Here is a 13960-nt window from a genome sequence, read left to right on the forward strand (position 1 = left end):
GTGGGTGCCTCTGGCATCGCCTCCATCGCCGCATCTGTGAAATGGGAACAGGCCCTGCCCCTGTTGTTATCAGGAGTCAATAATTTAATCGGATTAAGTGCCTGGGACGGGCCTGGTGCACGACAAATGCTGTAGAAGCATTAGCTGTCATTACTGTTATTAATTACTGCATTATATGACATGACTGCATTCTGACCTGTACTCTCTGGGGAACGTGCTGTACACACGTAGGTGCCAAGTGACGGCTAGGTGGAAGGAGGGCTCCTCTGTCCCCAAATAAGTCACCGAATGTCAGGTTGTCTGAGCAGAAGAGCCCAGCCATGCTGGCCCCCTGGCCCCTCTGCTGGGCTAATGAGACCCCGCACCCACAGGGGAGAGGACACGCCCAAGGATGCACAGTGAGGGAGCCTTGAGATCTCGGCCCCCACCACCCGCCACCCACCACCCTGCTCCTCTGCTCTGCTGCTGTTCCTCAGCTCCAGCTCAGCTCTGCAGATACAACAGCAGCCTTTCTCTCTGGCCGCAGCCAAAGGTCCTTCTGGGCAGAACCAGATACTAAGACCAGTGGGTGGACTGATAAGAGACACATTTTGGCTTAAACCCAGGAAAGGACTTTCCTGAAGTGGGAGCTCTCCAAATGGGGCGCGAGCTGCTGAGCTGGGGTAGGGAGCACCTTGGCACTGCAGGCGTGCAAACGAGGGTAGGTAACCAGCGTGGCACAGGCTGCTGTAGAGCCCTGGTGCGGACTCGGCACGTGGTCAGCAGGCCCTTCATCAGTGTTATCTCTGACTACTGGAGACAGTGAGCGTTCTGTCCCTCGGGGCAGGTGACCACTGAGCAGGAGGCTCTAGAATTCCTGAACTCTCCCGAGCACAGGGCTCCGGCGCCAGAAGGCAGGCGCTCAGCATTTGCTGCCCGACTGACTGAGCAGTGGGCTCACCTTGAGGTGCCCCGTGTGCATGCGGGCCCGCTCACACATGTGCAGGAAGTACTTGATGTTACTCTCGTCCACGATGATGTACACGGCCACCTTCCTCTTGAAGCCAGCGTCCAGCAGGTCCTTGAAGATGTCAACATCAGTGAACATGTCCATGACCACAGCTATCACCTTGGAGAAGAGAAAACAGGCTGTCAGGCAACTCAGTGTGGGGACAGGTCCCTCTTGGGGTATCCGAGGCTTCTGCAGCCTCAGGAGTAGGCCCAGGAAGTGAAATTCTAGGGTTAGGAGCTGACAGTTCAGATTTGAGCTTCTCAGCCGTTGACTCAAGCTGGGCTCTGGTGCAGCAGAGCGTGAGAGGAGCACATTTCCCATGTCTGCTTCCGTAACAAGACTACGGCACTCCGTAACAAGACCGAGCCCGGCACTCCGGCAGGTGCGAGGTGAGAAGGGAAGAGAGAATGCCAAGGAGGAGCCTGAAGGTTAGCTCTCAAAGGTCTTGGGAGTCAGGAAGGGTCTGCATCCTGAGGTCAGCCCCCAGGGAGGCCCCCTTCCTTGCCGGTTTCAGGGTTCAGCCCAGGGACCCTGCTGTAGTCTGGTCCTGGGTTGCATTTCTGGCCTTGGGGCAAGCCACACCACCATTCCGCCTCCCTCTGGGAGGCCCAGCTGAGCCAGCGGGAGGCAGCAGCTGGTACAGCCGCTCTCCAAGTCCCTCTCCCACACCCAGTGTCCCAGGCTGGTGTGGACTTTGGAAGGTTCTTTTGCTGCCACCTATCCTGTCTGGGTTGGGCTCTGCCCCGGCACCAGCATGTGTGCTTTTCCTGTCACCTGACATCTGTCTGCACAACAGTGGGCCTCCAGCTTCCTGGAGCCGGTGCAGGCTGGGGTCGCAGAAGTCAAGAGCACGCCTTCCCCACCGCCAGCCCAGCCACTGCCAGTGTGGGCAGATATGTCTCGGGCCGGCCGGCGCTGGCCAGAGCTGAGCCACGAGGAAGGACGAGGCACAGGGAAGGAAGGACAGGTGGAGGGAGAACACACCTGCCCCGAGCGGTCAGTAGGGCCCAGTCTCTCCATTCCCTCCTGGACCACCGGGCAGCAGAGGGGAGTGTGGCCGCCGGGGCTGGACACTGCTGACTCTTCAAGGCTGGTGTCACGGCCCCATCCTGGCCTGAGGAGCCTCTGGAGGAGCCTTCCACAGAGAGCTCAGAGACCTGCTCTGTGCCACACGGCAAGCTGGGGAGTCAGGTTAGAACCTACGCAGGCCTGCCACAAGGGTGGCCTGCACACTCCCTTCTCTGGGATTGTCGACACAGTGTGACAGGGAGGTGGACTGGGTGGGGCCTGTGGGGACGTGTCTGCACACTCCAGTGGGCTTATCCAGCTGCCCCTGGGCCTCTCCCTGCCCTGCAACCACAAGGGTGACTCTGGGTTAGACATTTAGTTGTTCTGGGCCCAGTTTACTCATTGGTTCAACAGCTGAAGCTGTGGGGCCAGCCACAGCCCCTAGATAGTCGAGGCTTGTTGTTTGCTCTGTCCTCTGGGGGCCAATCACTCGCCCTTTTGCGTCCCTGAAGGGCTGTTTCAGAAGGTGCAGAAGGGGCAGCTACATCTGTGCAGGGGGCGGCCATGGGGAGGTGGGCTGCTTTCTGACCCCAGAGTCATGCAGGGGTTTTGAGAGGCGTGAGCCCCTCATCTCAGGAGATGATCATGGAAAAGCCAGAGGCTGTGTGGCAAGGGGGTGGATGAAAGGTGCAAGAGCTGGGTGGGTTCACAAGTTTGGGGTTTCACCACCAGACGGGGGTGATGAAGTCCTGAGGTGGTGGGCGGCAGCAGAGACTTCCTCCCCTGACCTCCCACCATTCTAAAGTTGCTCCAGCCTCAGTGTCCTCTTGAATAAGCTGCTCCTGCAGCCAAACAGCCTCCTGTGCCAGCCTGGAAAGGCGCAGCGACACGCTTCCCCTAGAGGCGCCCCCCTCCCTCCTCCGCCCCTCCCGCCCCCCACCCTCTGCAGGATCCATCAGGCCTGGCTCCAGGGACTCGCCCGGGGCCCCGGCTAGGTGGCCAGCCCCAGCAAGACACTCCATGTGTGCTGCTCCCCACGCGCCCTCTGGCAGGCAGGGGGCCGGATCCAGGGATGGTGTGCAGTTGGCATGGATCTGTTGGGGCCTGCCTCCATGGTGGAGCCCCCGTGGGGTTCCGCGGCTGAGCAAGGCTCGCCTTAGGGTTGGGCTTGGTGCCCCCGATGCTCAGTGGAGGGCTTCTAACAGGTGCCAGCTGATGTGGAGGGCAGAAAGGGGGACCTGAGCCTCCCACAGCTTGCAGTTTAGCCAGTCACAGAAGTCTCTGAGGTGCTGTACCTTGAGCCTTGAGCCCTGTCACACCCTTGCAGTTTTGTACACAGGAAAGCCAGGGACTCCAGACTAGAACGCAGGGCTGTGCTCACCCACCTGCGCCTTCTGCGCGAGGGTGCAGGTCAGCGCTGCGCTTCACTCTGCACACAAGCTTCTAATGAGCCCTGACAGCCGCTACCCTTGGGGCCTTCACAAATTATGCTCCAAGACAGTAGTTAGTGCTCCCATTTAACAGACGAGGGAACTGAGGTACGAGAGGTTCACCACCTCACCTCATTATCTGTGGGTTCTTCAAGGGCCCCCGCCCAGGCCCAATGCAGGGCTAATCTAAGGTGGGTCTCAAGGAGCTTTTGCGACCACAAATGTGAAAATGTGACCAAGTGGCTCAGCCAAGGAGAGAGTGCAGGAAAGAGGGCAGCCCAGAGCAAGCCACAGCCCCTCCAGGACACAGGTTTCCTTACCTGCCAAGAGGGGGTACATTTGGCCTAGCTCTAGGCCAACCTAGAGAAAACACCAGTCATCTCCTTGGCCCCATCCCACACATACTCTGCAGAGGTCCCAGGCAAGGCCAAGTCAGAGCCATGGAAAAGCTAGAGGGGAGGCTGGAATTTGGAAAGTGTCAGCCCCAGCTGGGTGGCACGCTGTCTCCCCAAGCCCTGGACTCTGATGGGTGGGGGTAGTTTTTCATCCGGAGCTCCCTCAAATGACCTGTCTACCTCACTCTCTTTGGTTCTCAGGGAGAGCCAGTCATGGTCCTCTACCCTCAAAGTGCTCCAGTGTGGACTGGGAGACAGATTCACCCCATCTGCCCTGGAGCTGGGAGGTCAAAAGTGACTACATATACCGTGTGCAAGCAAGCTCCTCCATTTTACTGCCTGGAAAGCGTAGAAGGTGGGGAGAGTCTTGCACTCCTAAGTCTGTCTCTATGGTGCTGAAGGGGGCAGCACAGGCCAGGCTCTAGACTGTGCTCCCATGAAGCTGTGTGACCTGGGGCAAGAGCCTTGGTTTCCTCTTAGGATGCTAACAGTGCCCACAGCATGGCTCCTGGAGGGTGAAGTGAGTAACACAGGTATAGAGTCAGCTCATGATCCAGGAGTCCATAGTCAGCACCCAGCAGTTGATTACCAGCCTCCTCCTTGCAACACTCACTGGAGTCCTGATCTTCCAGCCTCACAGCACCCTTGGGGGTGGACAGGCTGAGAATCATCACCTGCCTGGCTCTCCTTCCCTTTGTGGCAGCTGGAGGCTGGAGGAGGATAGTTTTTCATGGGAATGATACAGGGAATGTTGCAGACTGTCCTACAAGTTGGGACAATGGCCACCATGACCTTGGATTCAACTTCCAATTCCAGTCACAATGGGGTAAGAGAACCTGTACTGTTTTAGCAATTAAAAAGCAAGCAAAATCTATGAAACCATGACCAAGAGGCAGCATAGCAAGCATGGTGAGACCTGAGGGCCGGGAGGAGAAAAGAATCAGCCTAGGCTTGCCTGGTCTCCTCCAGGCTGCAGCATACGGAGAGAGGTCTGATGGAGTTCCCGAGAGCACTCAACTTTGTTATGGCACAAAGCCATCCATAGACAGCACATAAACAAATGTGTATGTCTCTATTTCATTATTTACAAAAGCAGGTGGTTGGCAAGATTTGGTCCATAGTTTGTCAACCTCTACTCGAGACGAATTCCATCTAATGAAACTACACCAAACTTCAAGAGTGTTCAGTTATTTACCAGCAACTTCACTGAATCCCAGGACAAAACACTTAAACCAAAACATGAAATTCACCATAGCTTGCATCCAGTAAAAAGTGACCAGAACACAAGGAAAAGGGAAAATACATGAGACAAAAGAAAAAAATCAATACTGCCCCAGAACTGATGCAGATATTAGAACTGTAAGTAAAGACATGAAAGCAGCTATAACAGTATATTCTGTATGTTCAAAAGTTAGAAACATGGTAAATATATATATTTTTTTCAAGAAAAAACATCAAATTGAACCATAAGAGATAAAGTAACTCAGCATCCAAGATGAAAAACTGAAAAACACTATCTTTTCACTCAAGATGAAAAGATACTACAGGAGAAAAGATTAGTGAACTTGATGATGAGGCACTAGAAATAGTTCAAACAGAAAAAGGGACTGAAAAAACAGCATAGGGTGTCAGTGAACTGTGGGTCAACTTCAAAGGTCTAATATACGTAACTGTAGCTTCATAAATTGAACAGGCAGAGGAGGTTGGGGAAAGACAGAAAAACACTTGACAAAACAATGTCCATAACATTTTCACCATACATCCAGGAAGTTCAATGAGTTCTAAGCAGAAGAGGCATGAACAAAATGATGCCAAGGAACATTGTAATTACGTCCCTTAAAAGTGGAGAAAATCTTAAAAGCAGTCAGAGGGAGAGAGAGAAAGAGAATATCACGCATTGAGAACAAAGATAAGCAGACTTCTCAGTATCAATCAGCTCAAGCTAGACTTAGCATCTTTAAGACACTTCACGGAAAACTGTTAACCTGGAATTCCATACTCAGTGAAGATTGCTTTCAAAACCAAAGGTGAAACAAGGAACTTCTCGGTCATTAAAAGTGAGAAAATTCATCCTCCGCAGCCCTGCGTTACAGGTATTACCACTCCAAGGCTTGCAGGGGTTTCCATGGTGAGGGCAGGTGATGGGCAGTCATAGATGGGGTGTGGAATTGTTGGGGAGAGTTGTTCTCCACCCCCAACCCTCTCCACCAGCAGCAGGACTGGAGCAGACTGGGCTAGAGGGCCTCAGTTTCCCGTATCCTCAATGTGCCCCCTACTCCCTCCCCTAACTGCTGGCAGGTCTGAAAGACGTGGTTGTCCAGGCACTGGGGAGGCCTCCGGGGAGTTTGGGAGTGGGCACTGGCCCTGCTGTGGGCCATGGTCCCCTGACTCCAGCATCCTCCAAAGCAGGTTGTGTGTTCTATGTTCTGATGGCCTGTCCTGCCTCTTGGGTAGACAAGGAGCGAGTCTGCAGACCATAATAAGTGCTGAACCAAGGTGGGGTCTGAATGACCAAGGTTAACTACTGACACCCTCTTCCAGGGTCAAGGAGGGGCAATGATGACCCCTTCCATTTTCCAGAGGACTCAGGCTCTGAGGGGCACACATCAGATGGCAGCGGAGGCATCTGGTCCCCGGACTCCTTCTAGAAGGTCTCCTGTGTACATTTCAGCTGTGACTGCCCACAGCCTGCCAGTGCCTACCTCAGGTTCTGAAACAAACCCCCACCAGGAATGCTGCCTGGAATGTACATGCCCCAGGCCTCCCAGATCTATCAGTCCAGGGTAGCCCACGGCACTTCCTCATTCTCAGCCTCATTTTCCCTTTTCTGGAACAGGGGATGTTGCATTGAAGAACTTGTGGTTTCTCCTCTCAGATATTTGTCAGCTTTGGAAAAACCTCCCCACCCTCTGGACCATTAACACAGAAGCCTCATTAAGGACAATTAAAGGAAGCTCAGGACTCCTGAGCACCAAATGGCTGCAGCCAAATGGGGGTCAATAAGCACGTCCTGGTCCCACCCAGAGCCCTCTGACCAGCCCAGCCCAGCCCAGCGGCATGGGGCCCTGCCCTTGTGTCCAGCCTTCCCTGGACAGACATGGGCCTTGTCACCATGGCTCAGGAATGCACAGAGACCAGCACAGAGCGGGGAAGGCCATCCAGTGACCAGGGCTGTGGCCTGTGGATGAGACAGGCGACAAGCACGTCTCTCTCCCCAGCGGCCCCGAGGGGCGTCAGAGCCTCCAAGGTGTCCGCCAGGCCACTCGCATAGCAGCCGAGTGGGACAAGTCAGGAATTCTCAAGTCAAAACTCTCAATCATAAATTCAGAAACCTTTAAAACCTTTGCTTCTCTGGTGTCCCAGAATGACAGACAATGTGGGGTCACTGAGCATGCTAAACCACCCCGAAAACTGCTCTGAAAAGGAGGCGCCCCGGTTCACAGTGAATCAGGGCAGGTTGAGGTCCTGGGCTAATCAAGGCACATGTCCTCGAGTCCCTCCAGCCCTGTTTGAATTCCTCCGGGGGAGGGGGTGGGAGACCCCTTTCTCAGCCCAGACTACTCCCAAAGAAAGGCAAGGTGTGCACGTGATGGCAGGGGAAAGGGGGAGCAACTGGCATTAACTGAGCGTCAGGTTATGCTAGACAGCACACCAAATGCTTTACAAGCCCCCTTTGTCCATTTAAATCCCACCATTGGCAGCGTTGCGGCACTGAGGAAGGAATGGAGGGCTGGAGGGGGTGGCAGCCCGAGCCGCATGGCTAGTTAACAGCAGAGCAGGGGCTGCTACCTGGGTCCCACCCCACAGAAGCCTGTGCTCCTATTGCCTCACGTGGCATTTAACCTGGGAATGTGCCTGAACTGGGGGATCATTCAGACCCTGCAAAGAAATCTGGTGCAGCCATGCAACCAGAGCCCACCAGTCCAAGTCAGGGGCACCCCACAGTACTGAGAACTGCTAGTGGCCACTGCAAGACAAGTGCACAAATCCCATTTTACAGCTGAAGAAGCTGAGGCCCAAGGTCATGCAGCAAGAGGGTTGCAGAGCTGGACAGGTGATGCAGGGGGCTTGGAGAGGCCCAGTCCTCCTCTGCTAGTTCAAGGGGCTGTCCTGGGGCTCAGGTGAACTTGCCAAAGCAGGGAGACTGTGACTCTGTGGAGCCAGGACAGGCTTGCTACACCAGAGACTCCCGGGTGGCAGTCAGCAGGCGGGGCCCACCCTGGCCCTAGCACCCTGGGATCCCCATCTGTGGCATCATATGATGCCAGGCCTGCCTCCTTGGTCGGTGGGAGGGCAGGCAGCACTGGCTGGTGTGAGGCTTCCTGCCGTATGCTCCAGGAGGCGGACATGCACCTGGCCCAGAGGTGCTGGCCCTCCCTCCTGGCAGGCAGCTCCCAAGTTGACACTCCAAACTCTCAATTAAGACGAAAACGCCCAGAGCTGCTGCAGACTCTCAAACTCTCAATTAAGATGCACATGCCGTTGGGTTAGAAGCCTTTGGAGAAGACGAGAGCCAACACCTTGGATTATGTTATCAGATGGTTCCCCACCTGGCAGGTGAGGGCCCTGGGCACTGGGCTGGGAGTTGCTAGAGCAGGCAGAAGGCAACTCCCCGAACCCACTGTGGGCGTCTGGGCCAGCTGCTGCCCACTCTGGGCTCTAGCATGTCCCTGGAAGAGCTGACTGGGCCACCCCTGGAGCCTCCCGGGGCTGCTCTGGGGTCGCCAACTCAGAGACAACAGTCACGTCCCGGGCTGCAGGGCCTGGCCCACGGTGACCTCGGCTCCCCTGTTCTTACTAGGGCTAGTGCGGTCAGACTCGGGAGTCTGACAGGGATGTGGAGCATTATGAAAATGTTTTTACTGTCCTGAGTCAACCTGGGGCTGGTATTGAAGTTCCAGTGCTCCCCAAAGGTGGAGACTCCAAAAGAATAGACAAGACGGTTGTCCAGAGAGGAGGCACAGAGACTGCAGGCCTGAATGCGGGGCCCAGCTCTTCCGCCTACCAGCTCTGTGACCTTGAGCAAGTTTTTCAGCCTCTCTGGTCCCCATCAAGTCTCACTTTCCTCATCTACATTGTGGGACAACACCTACTTTATGAAGGATCCCAACTGGGAGGATTACAGTTTAGGTAAAGTGCCCGCTCAGCACCTGGCATATAGTTGGCATTTAATAAATGCCTCATTAAGCTGCTTTTATTCTCCTGCAGCCAAGCCGTGGGCCAAGACTTCAGCATGTGAAGGCGGGCGCCTGGCAGAAAAGACGTGGGGTTAATCGGCCGTCGTGAAAACTGGTTACGGTCCCTTTCTGCTGTGTGGCCCTAGGCAAGAAACTTACTGCCTCTGGGTCTTCTCCATCCCCAGCGCTGGCTGGGCTGGCGTGCAAGCTGAGTTCTAGTCAAGCCTCGGCCATTCTCCCTCAGCTTCCTCTCCCGTCCAAGATCTCTTCCTGTGCTGGGGGCTCCCTGGCTGTCAGGGCTGGCGAGGAGATCCTGCTAGGGCCCCCTCTGCAGCGCGCGTGTGCGTGCGTGTGGATGAGTCCACGCCCTCCCCAAGCCCTCCGCACCCCGCCCAGCCTCACCCCTTTCTCTCAGAGGCTGCAGCAGACCAAGGCCGAGGCTCATCCCTCCCAGGCGTGATGCTACAGGCCCGGCCTCTGGTATGCAGTTGGAATCCCACAGCAGGTTTTTCCCCAGATAAATCACAGGCTCCAGGGAGGGGGTGGGGGGGCTAGGGGTGGGACAAGCACCCTTCTTGGGGAGCTGCAGCCCGGTGGAGTCAGACCCAGGACTCACTATCTCTTGTCGCAGAGAGTTCAGAATCATAGGGGAGCAGGGTGTCAGAGCTGAAGGCACCCGTAACAGGCCTCCATGTCTGTCCCCATTTTACAGATGGGATGACTGAGGCTTGGAGGGGAGCTGAGGTTCCTTTCAAGTCACACAGCAGGAACAAGCAGAGTAGGGACCCCACATTCTTGGCTCCTAGTACTGTGACCCATTAGCTCTATTTCAGTCTTTTGGGAAGGGGTGGGGAGCTGAGGGTAGTTCTGACGGGAACATAGCCACTCCCAGCAGCTGAGCTGGGGGCAGGCTGAGTGTGTGCTGTGTCATTTCCCTGCCCCAGGGTCTGCCTGCCTGCTGACGACATTCCAGTTGAGGAGGAGGCCTGGGCCATCCTGACTCAGCTCCAGCAGCCCCAGCCCTGGTGCCATGGTTTGGGCCAAGCAGCTGGACCATGGTGTCCCCATCCCAGGCCTGGGTGAGGAGCTGTTGTTCCTGCACTGGGTTGGGGATGGGGGTGAGAGGAGGGTGCAGGTATGAGGGGAAAGAAAGTGATTCGTGGGGAGAGATAAGGTGGAGGGAGATCCGCTGGGCGGGTCAGGCAAAATGCTCCGTCAGCATCCTCTGTCAGCATCAAGGCCGGGCCCCTGCAAGCCTGGGAAACCGTCTGAGCAGAGGAGAGAGGAGGATTGCAGGCAGCTTGGAGGATCTGCCCCTCCCTGCCCTGCCTGTCGCTGGATCCTGCCAGGGCCCGTGAAGGATGGGCAGGGGACCTGTCTTAGAGTCTGAGCACGGCACAGACTGGGCTCCACCCCTCCAGCCCAGAAGTAGCCAGGTAACCTTGGCAGGGACTAACCAGTCGGGCCTCAGTTTCTACATCTAAAAAAGGGGGCAGATAACTGAGATTATAAAGTGCCTCACACTCAATAAACACTAGCTATTGTCATTACAGTCAGCCTACGCGCACACCACGTTGGCTGTAAGTCCGAGGAGGATGCGACAGGGAAGCAGGCTGGCTGGAAAGCCGGAGCTGCTAACGCGGCGCTGTGGGCGCGAACAATCCCTGTGCTTCTCCCCGCTCACCACCCCTGTGTGAGAGACGAGGCTTGGCCTCTGTCACCTCTGAGACTGCCCCTGTTGCGCCTGCCAGGCTCCTTGCTGTCTGAGAGTGGGCGGCAGTCTCGGCAAGCCCCACGCCGAGAGGGAGGAAGGTGCGGCCTACCTGCCAGTGCTGCAGCAGGGCAGCAAGTGTGGTGTCACACAGACTGTGGGTTCAGACCTGACTTCTTCCTGGCCACCGGTGACACCAATAACTTTCGGGAGCGTTGGCGGGAAGCAAATGAAGTTGGGAGTGGGTGCGTGGGACTGTAAGCCGTGGCTGGGTCTCAGCCCTGGCCATAGAGATGTGGGCAGGATGCCCTGAGTGCCTAACCTGGCCCCAGGCGTCCCTATCTGGCCCCATCACTGGGCCAGGCTGGCTGTCTTTCTGTCTGGGGGAGATTAGACTCTGGCTGTTCTCATGCCAAGCGGGGATCTGGTGCCTGCCACATTCCTCCTCCTGGTAGGAAGGAAAGGCACAGAGGAGCGGGGAACCCTGGCACCACCAGGGTCTCAGTTTCCCCATTTTTAAAAAAGGAGTGGAAACTGGGTAATGGGGACCCAAAAGGCCTCCCAGAAGACTGGGTTCTGTGACCTCAAGGCAGGTACCCACGCCAGCTGCACATACCCCATGGCAGGTATGGGGCAGGTTATTCAGCTTGAAAACTATGGGGCCCTCTCCTCTCACATCCCCTCCTCTTCCTCCAACTCTTCCTCACTCAGATCACCCGATTCCATCTTCATAATAGCCAAAGACTCAGCCTTTTATCCTCAGCACCTCCATTTTTCAGATTAGAAACCCGAAGCCCCAAAGCTGCCTGGGATCAGGCTGAAAGCCAAGCTCCCTGACACAGTCTAACTTGGCCAGCCCCCTTGGGGCCATAGGGACTCCACCTGTATAGAAACCTAAGCTGTGGCCACCTTCTCAGCTACTGACCCACTTTTAGTTCTGTGCCCCAATGCTCCCCGGGCCCTAGATGTCAGCCAGGATGGTCTTCAAAGTCAGCCTTCTGGTCTTGTATGATTTGTGCCCCACTCTGGGCCCAGTACAGTGAAGGAGTTAGACTCCGCTAGAAATACCTGGCCCATGACCCACAGCCAGCACAGACATCACTAATCACTCGCTACTCTCTGCTGAACCTAGACCTGACTTCAGAATCCTTCTCAACGCAGCTTGCTAGGCAGGCTTTATCAGTCATGTCGGGATAGGCTTTGAAACCACAAAAAGGCACTTCCACTTGGGAGAGAAGCCCCTCCCCATGTTCGTGGCTATCTAGCAATAGCCTGGCTCCTCAGAAGGTGGTGAGCACTCCTTCTTAGAAAGTGTATCAGTGTATAAGCTGAGGCTGTCTGCCCAGACCAAGAACACTGCAAAATTTGACAAGGGTCATGAAGGGGCGGTCCAGACCATGCCAGAGAACCCTTCCTGTGGAAATCAACCAGGACAATGTTCAGCTGGATTCATGCAGTGTCCCACCCCTGAAGAACGTACGACACCCAACTCCACATTCCAGCCTGGAGAGGTTCGGTCACTGCAAAGCTCAAGAAGAGGCTCAGAGAGGGCAAGACACTTGTTCTCAGTCACCCAGTAACGTCAACAACAGGCACACTTTTGCCTCTAGGCCAGCCTCAGATGGACCCAAGCTACTTCTGTCTCCATGCCTACTCCCCCCCCCAACAAAGACAACACCAGAGCATTTGCATGCTTCCTGCTTCCCAGAATTAACACAGTCATCCAGAGGGACAGGGAGGGAGAAGAGTCCAAAACTGTTCCTGCCCTACCCCGCTGTGGCACCTTCTTCTGGGGGAAATTGCTCACCAGGTCACAGGCCCTTGAAATGGTGCAGCCCACCATCACCTGCCAGAGAATCCAGGCACCCTATCCTTCTGCAAAGAAACCCCATGAAGACAGCAGAAGAGGCAGTCAAGAGACCCATCAGGGACCGTTTGGCATCTCTGTGTTGGCTGCTGGACCGTGTGAGCATGCATTGAGGTGGGGAGCTCTGGTGGGGCCAGTCTGACCCCCTGGGCCAGTCTCCTCTCCAGGGACTCCCGCTCAGTGGCTGGCTCACCTTTTGGGCCTGGCTGATCATCTTGCGGACCACCTCTTTGATGTGGGCCTGCCCATCAATTGGGGGCTGCATGTAGACACTGGCCCGGGTCACGCCTCGGTAGGCGATGGTGTCGGGCCAGCCCAGGTCCAGCTGTGGGATGGAGCGGTCTGACTTTTGGGGCCAATACTCCAGTGAGGGTGGCGGCTCGGCCTCGGTGGGGGCCTCCGCCCCACCCGGCCTACTGTTCTCCTCGCTGTCACCAACACCATCCTCCTCGGGCCCTTGAGGGCGGCCCGTGCCCCTGGGGTCCTCAGAGCCAGGATCGTACACCTCGATGGTCTCCTGGATGCGCGTGAGCTCCAGCTCTGAGAGGAAATCTCGGATGTTCTCCCGCTTCAGCACCTCATAGAAGGCATCAGGGCCGTCGGCCACCAGGGCCTCCAGGGCCAGCCGCTGCTCCTCGCTGTAGAAGAACTCAGGCTTGGACTCGCTGGAGCGCCAGTTGACATGGCTGTCGTCCAGACACTGCACCTGGGAGAAGGCCATGGTGCCAGCTGCCCCGGGCTTCTGCTGGACTAGGCAGGAGACACACCACTCAGCAAGGTCGGGTCACCAAAGTCCCACTGAGCAAGGACAGAATCCTGATTTTGGCCCAGGGCGCGCACAGCACACTCGGGGCTTCAAGGCTGCCTGGACTCCTCTGCCCATAAGGAGCCTGTGGGAGAGAGAAGGTGAATGCAGGGGTCAGGTCAGAGTGCAGGCGGGGAAGGGGCGGGGCCGGGGGTGGGACTGGGGCGGGGCTGTGGTGGGAGAGACCAGAGACGGGCGGCGAGTGGGATGGGGACCTAGGCGGGGGCACGCCGGGACACATCCCAGCAACCGGTGTGCCAGTATCTGCAGGGGTCAGGGGACCCATCTCCCAGATTGCTGGAGCTTCCCGAAGTCCCCGGAAACTTCTGGGGACACTAGGACAGGCAGGAAACTTGCCATAAGCGTCCAAGAGTGGGAGGCGGGGGACAGAACTCAGGCAGCCTCTGGCCCAGCTCAGTGGCGCCCCGCATTCCGAGGGAGGGGAGTGGGGGTTCTTACGATCCCCGATCCCCGGGCGTGCGGATAGGCAACCTGAGGGGTCAGCCCGGAGGAGGCTTGAGGAGTGAGGTTGGAGGGAGGCAGCTTCCCGGGGGGCCCGGGCCCGCGGGCCGGCAC

At 56.6% G+C, this 13960-nt stretch overlaps 2 protein-coding genes across 5 annotated transcripts in view; one reads left to right on the forward strand and one right to left on the reverse strand.

The window, feature by feature from the left end:
- The window catches only part of FAM83G (family with sequence similarity 83, member G), a 25044-nt gene extending 11636 nt beyond the window's left edge, over nt 1-13408 (reverse strand). The window contains exons 1-2 of the mRNA XM_004684550.2: nt 12773-13408; nt 941-1108 (exon numbers count right to left, since the gene is read on the reverse strand). Of these exons, the coding sequence (XP_004684607.1) occupies nt 941-1108; nt 12773-13300 (696 nt within the window). The 5' untranslated portion in view covers nt 13301-13408. The remainder of the gene's footprint in view (nt 1-940; nt 1109-12772) is intronic.
- Nucleotides 1-13960, forward strand: part of SLC5A10 (solute carrier family 5 (sodium/sugar cotransporter), member 10) — a 54678-nt gene that overhangs the window by 25930 nt on the left and 14788 nt on the right. Inside the window, exon 9 of one of the 4 annotated variants that reach the window (XM_012726658.1) lies at nt 9687-9698. The exons of the other annotated variants lie outside the window; for them this stretch is intronic. Within the exon in view, the coding sequence (XP_012582112.1) occupies nt 9687-9698 (12 nt within the window). The remainder of the gene's footprint in view (nt 1-9686; nt 9699-13960) is intronic. 4 annotated transcript variants of the gene reach the window in all.

This window comes from Condylura cristata, unplaced genomic scaffold, assembly GCF_000260355.1.
Source record: "Condylura cristata isolate star-nosed mole 26May11 unplaced genomic scaffold, ConCri1.0 scaffold00017, whole genome shotgun sequence".
In the NCBI taxonomy this organism is placed as follows: Eukaryota; Metazoa; Chordata; class Mammalia; order Eulipotyphla; family Talpidae; genus Condylura; species Condylura cristata.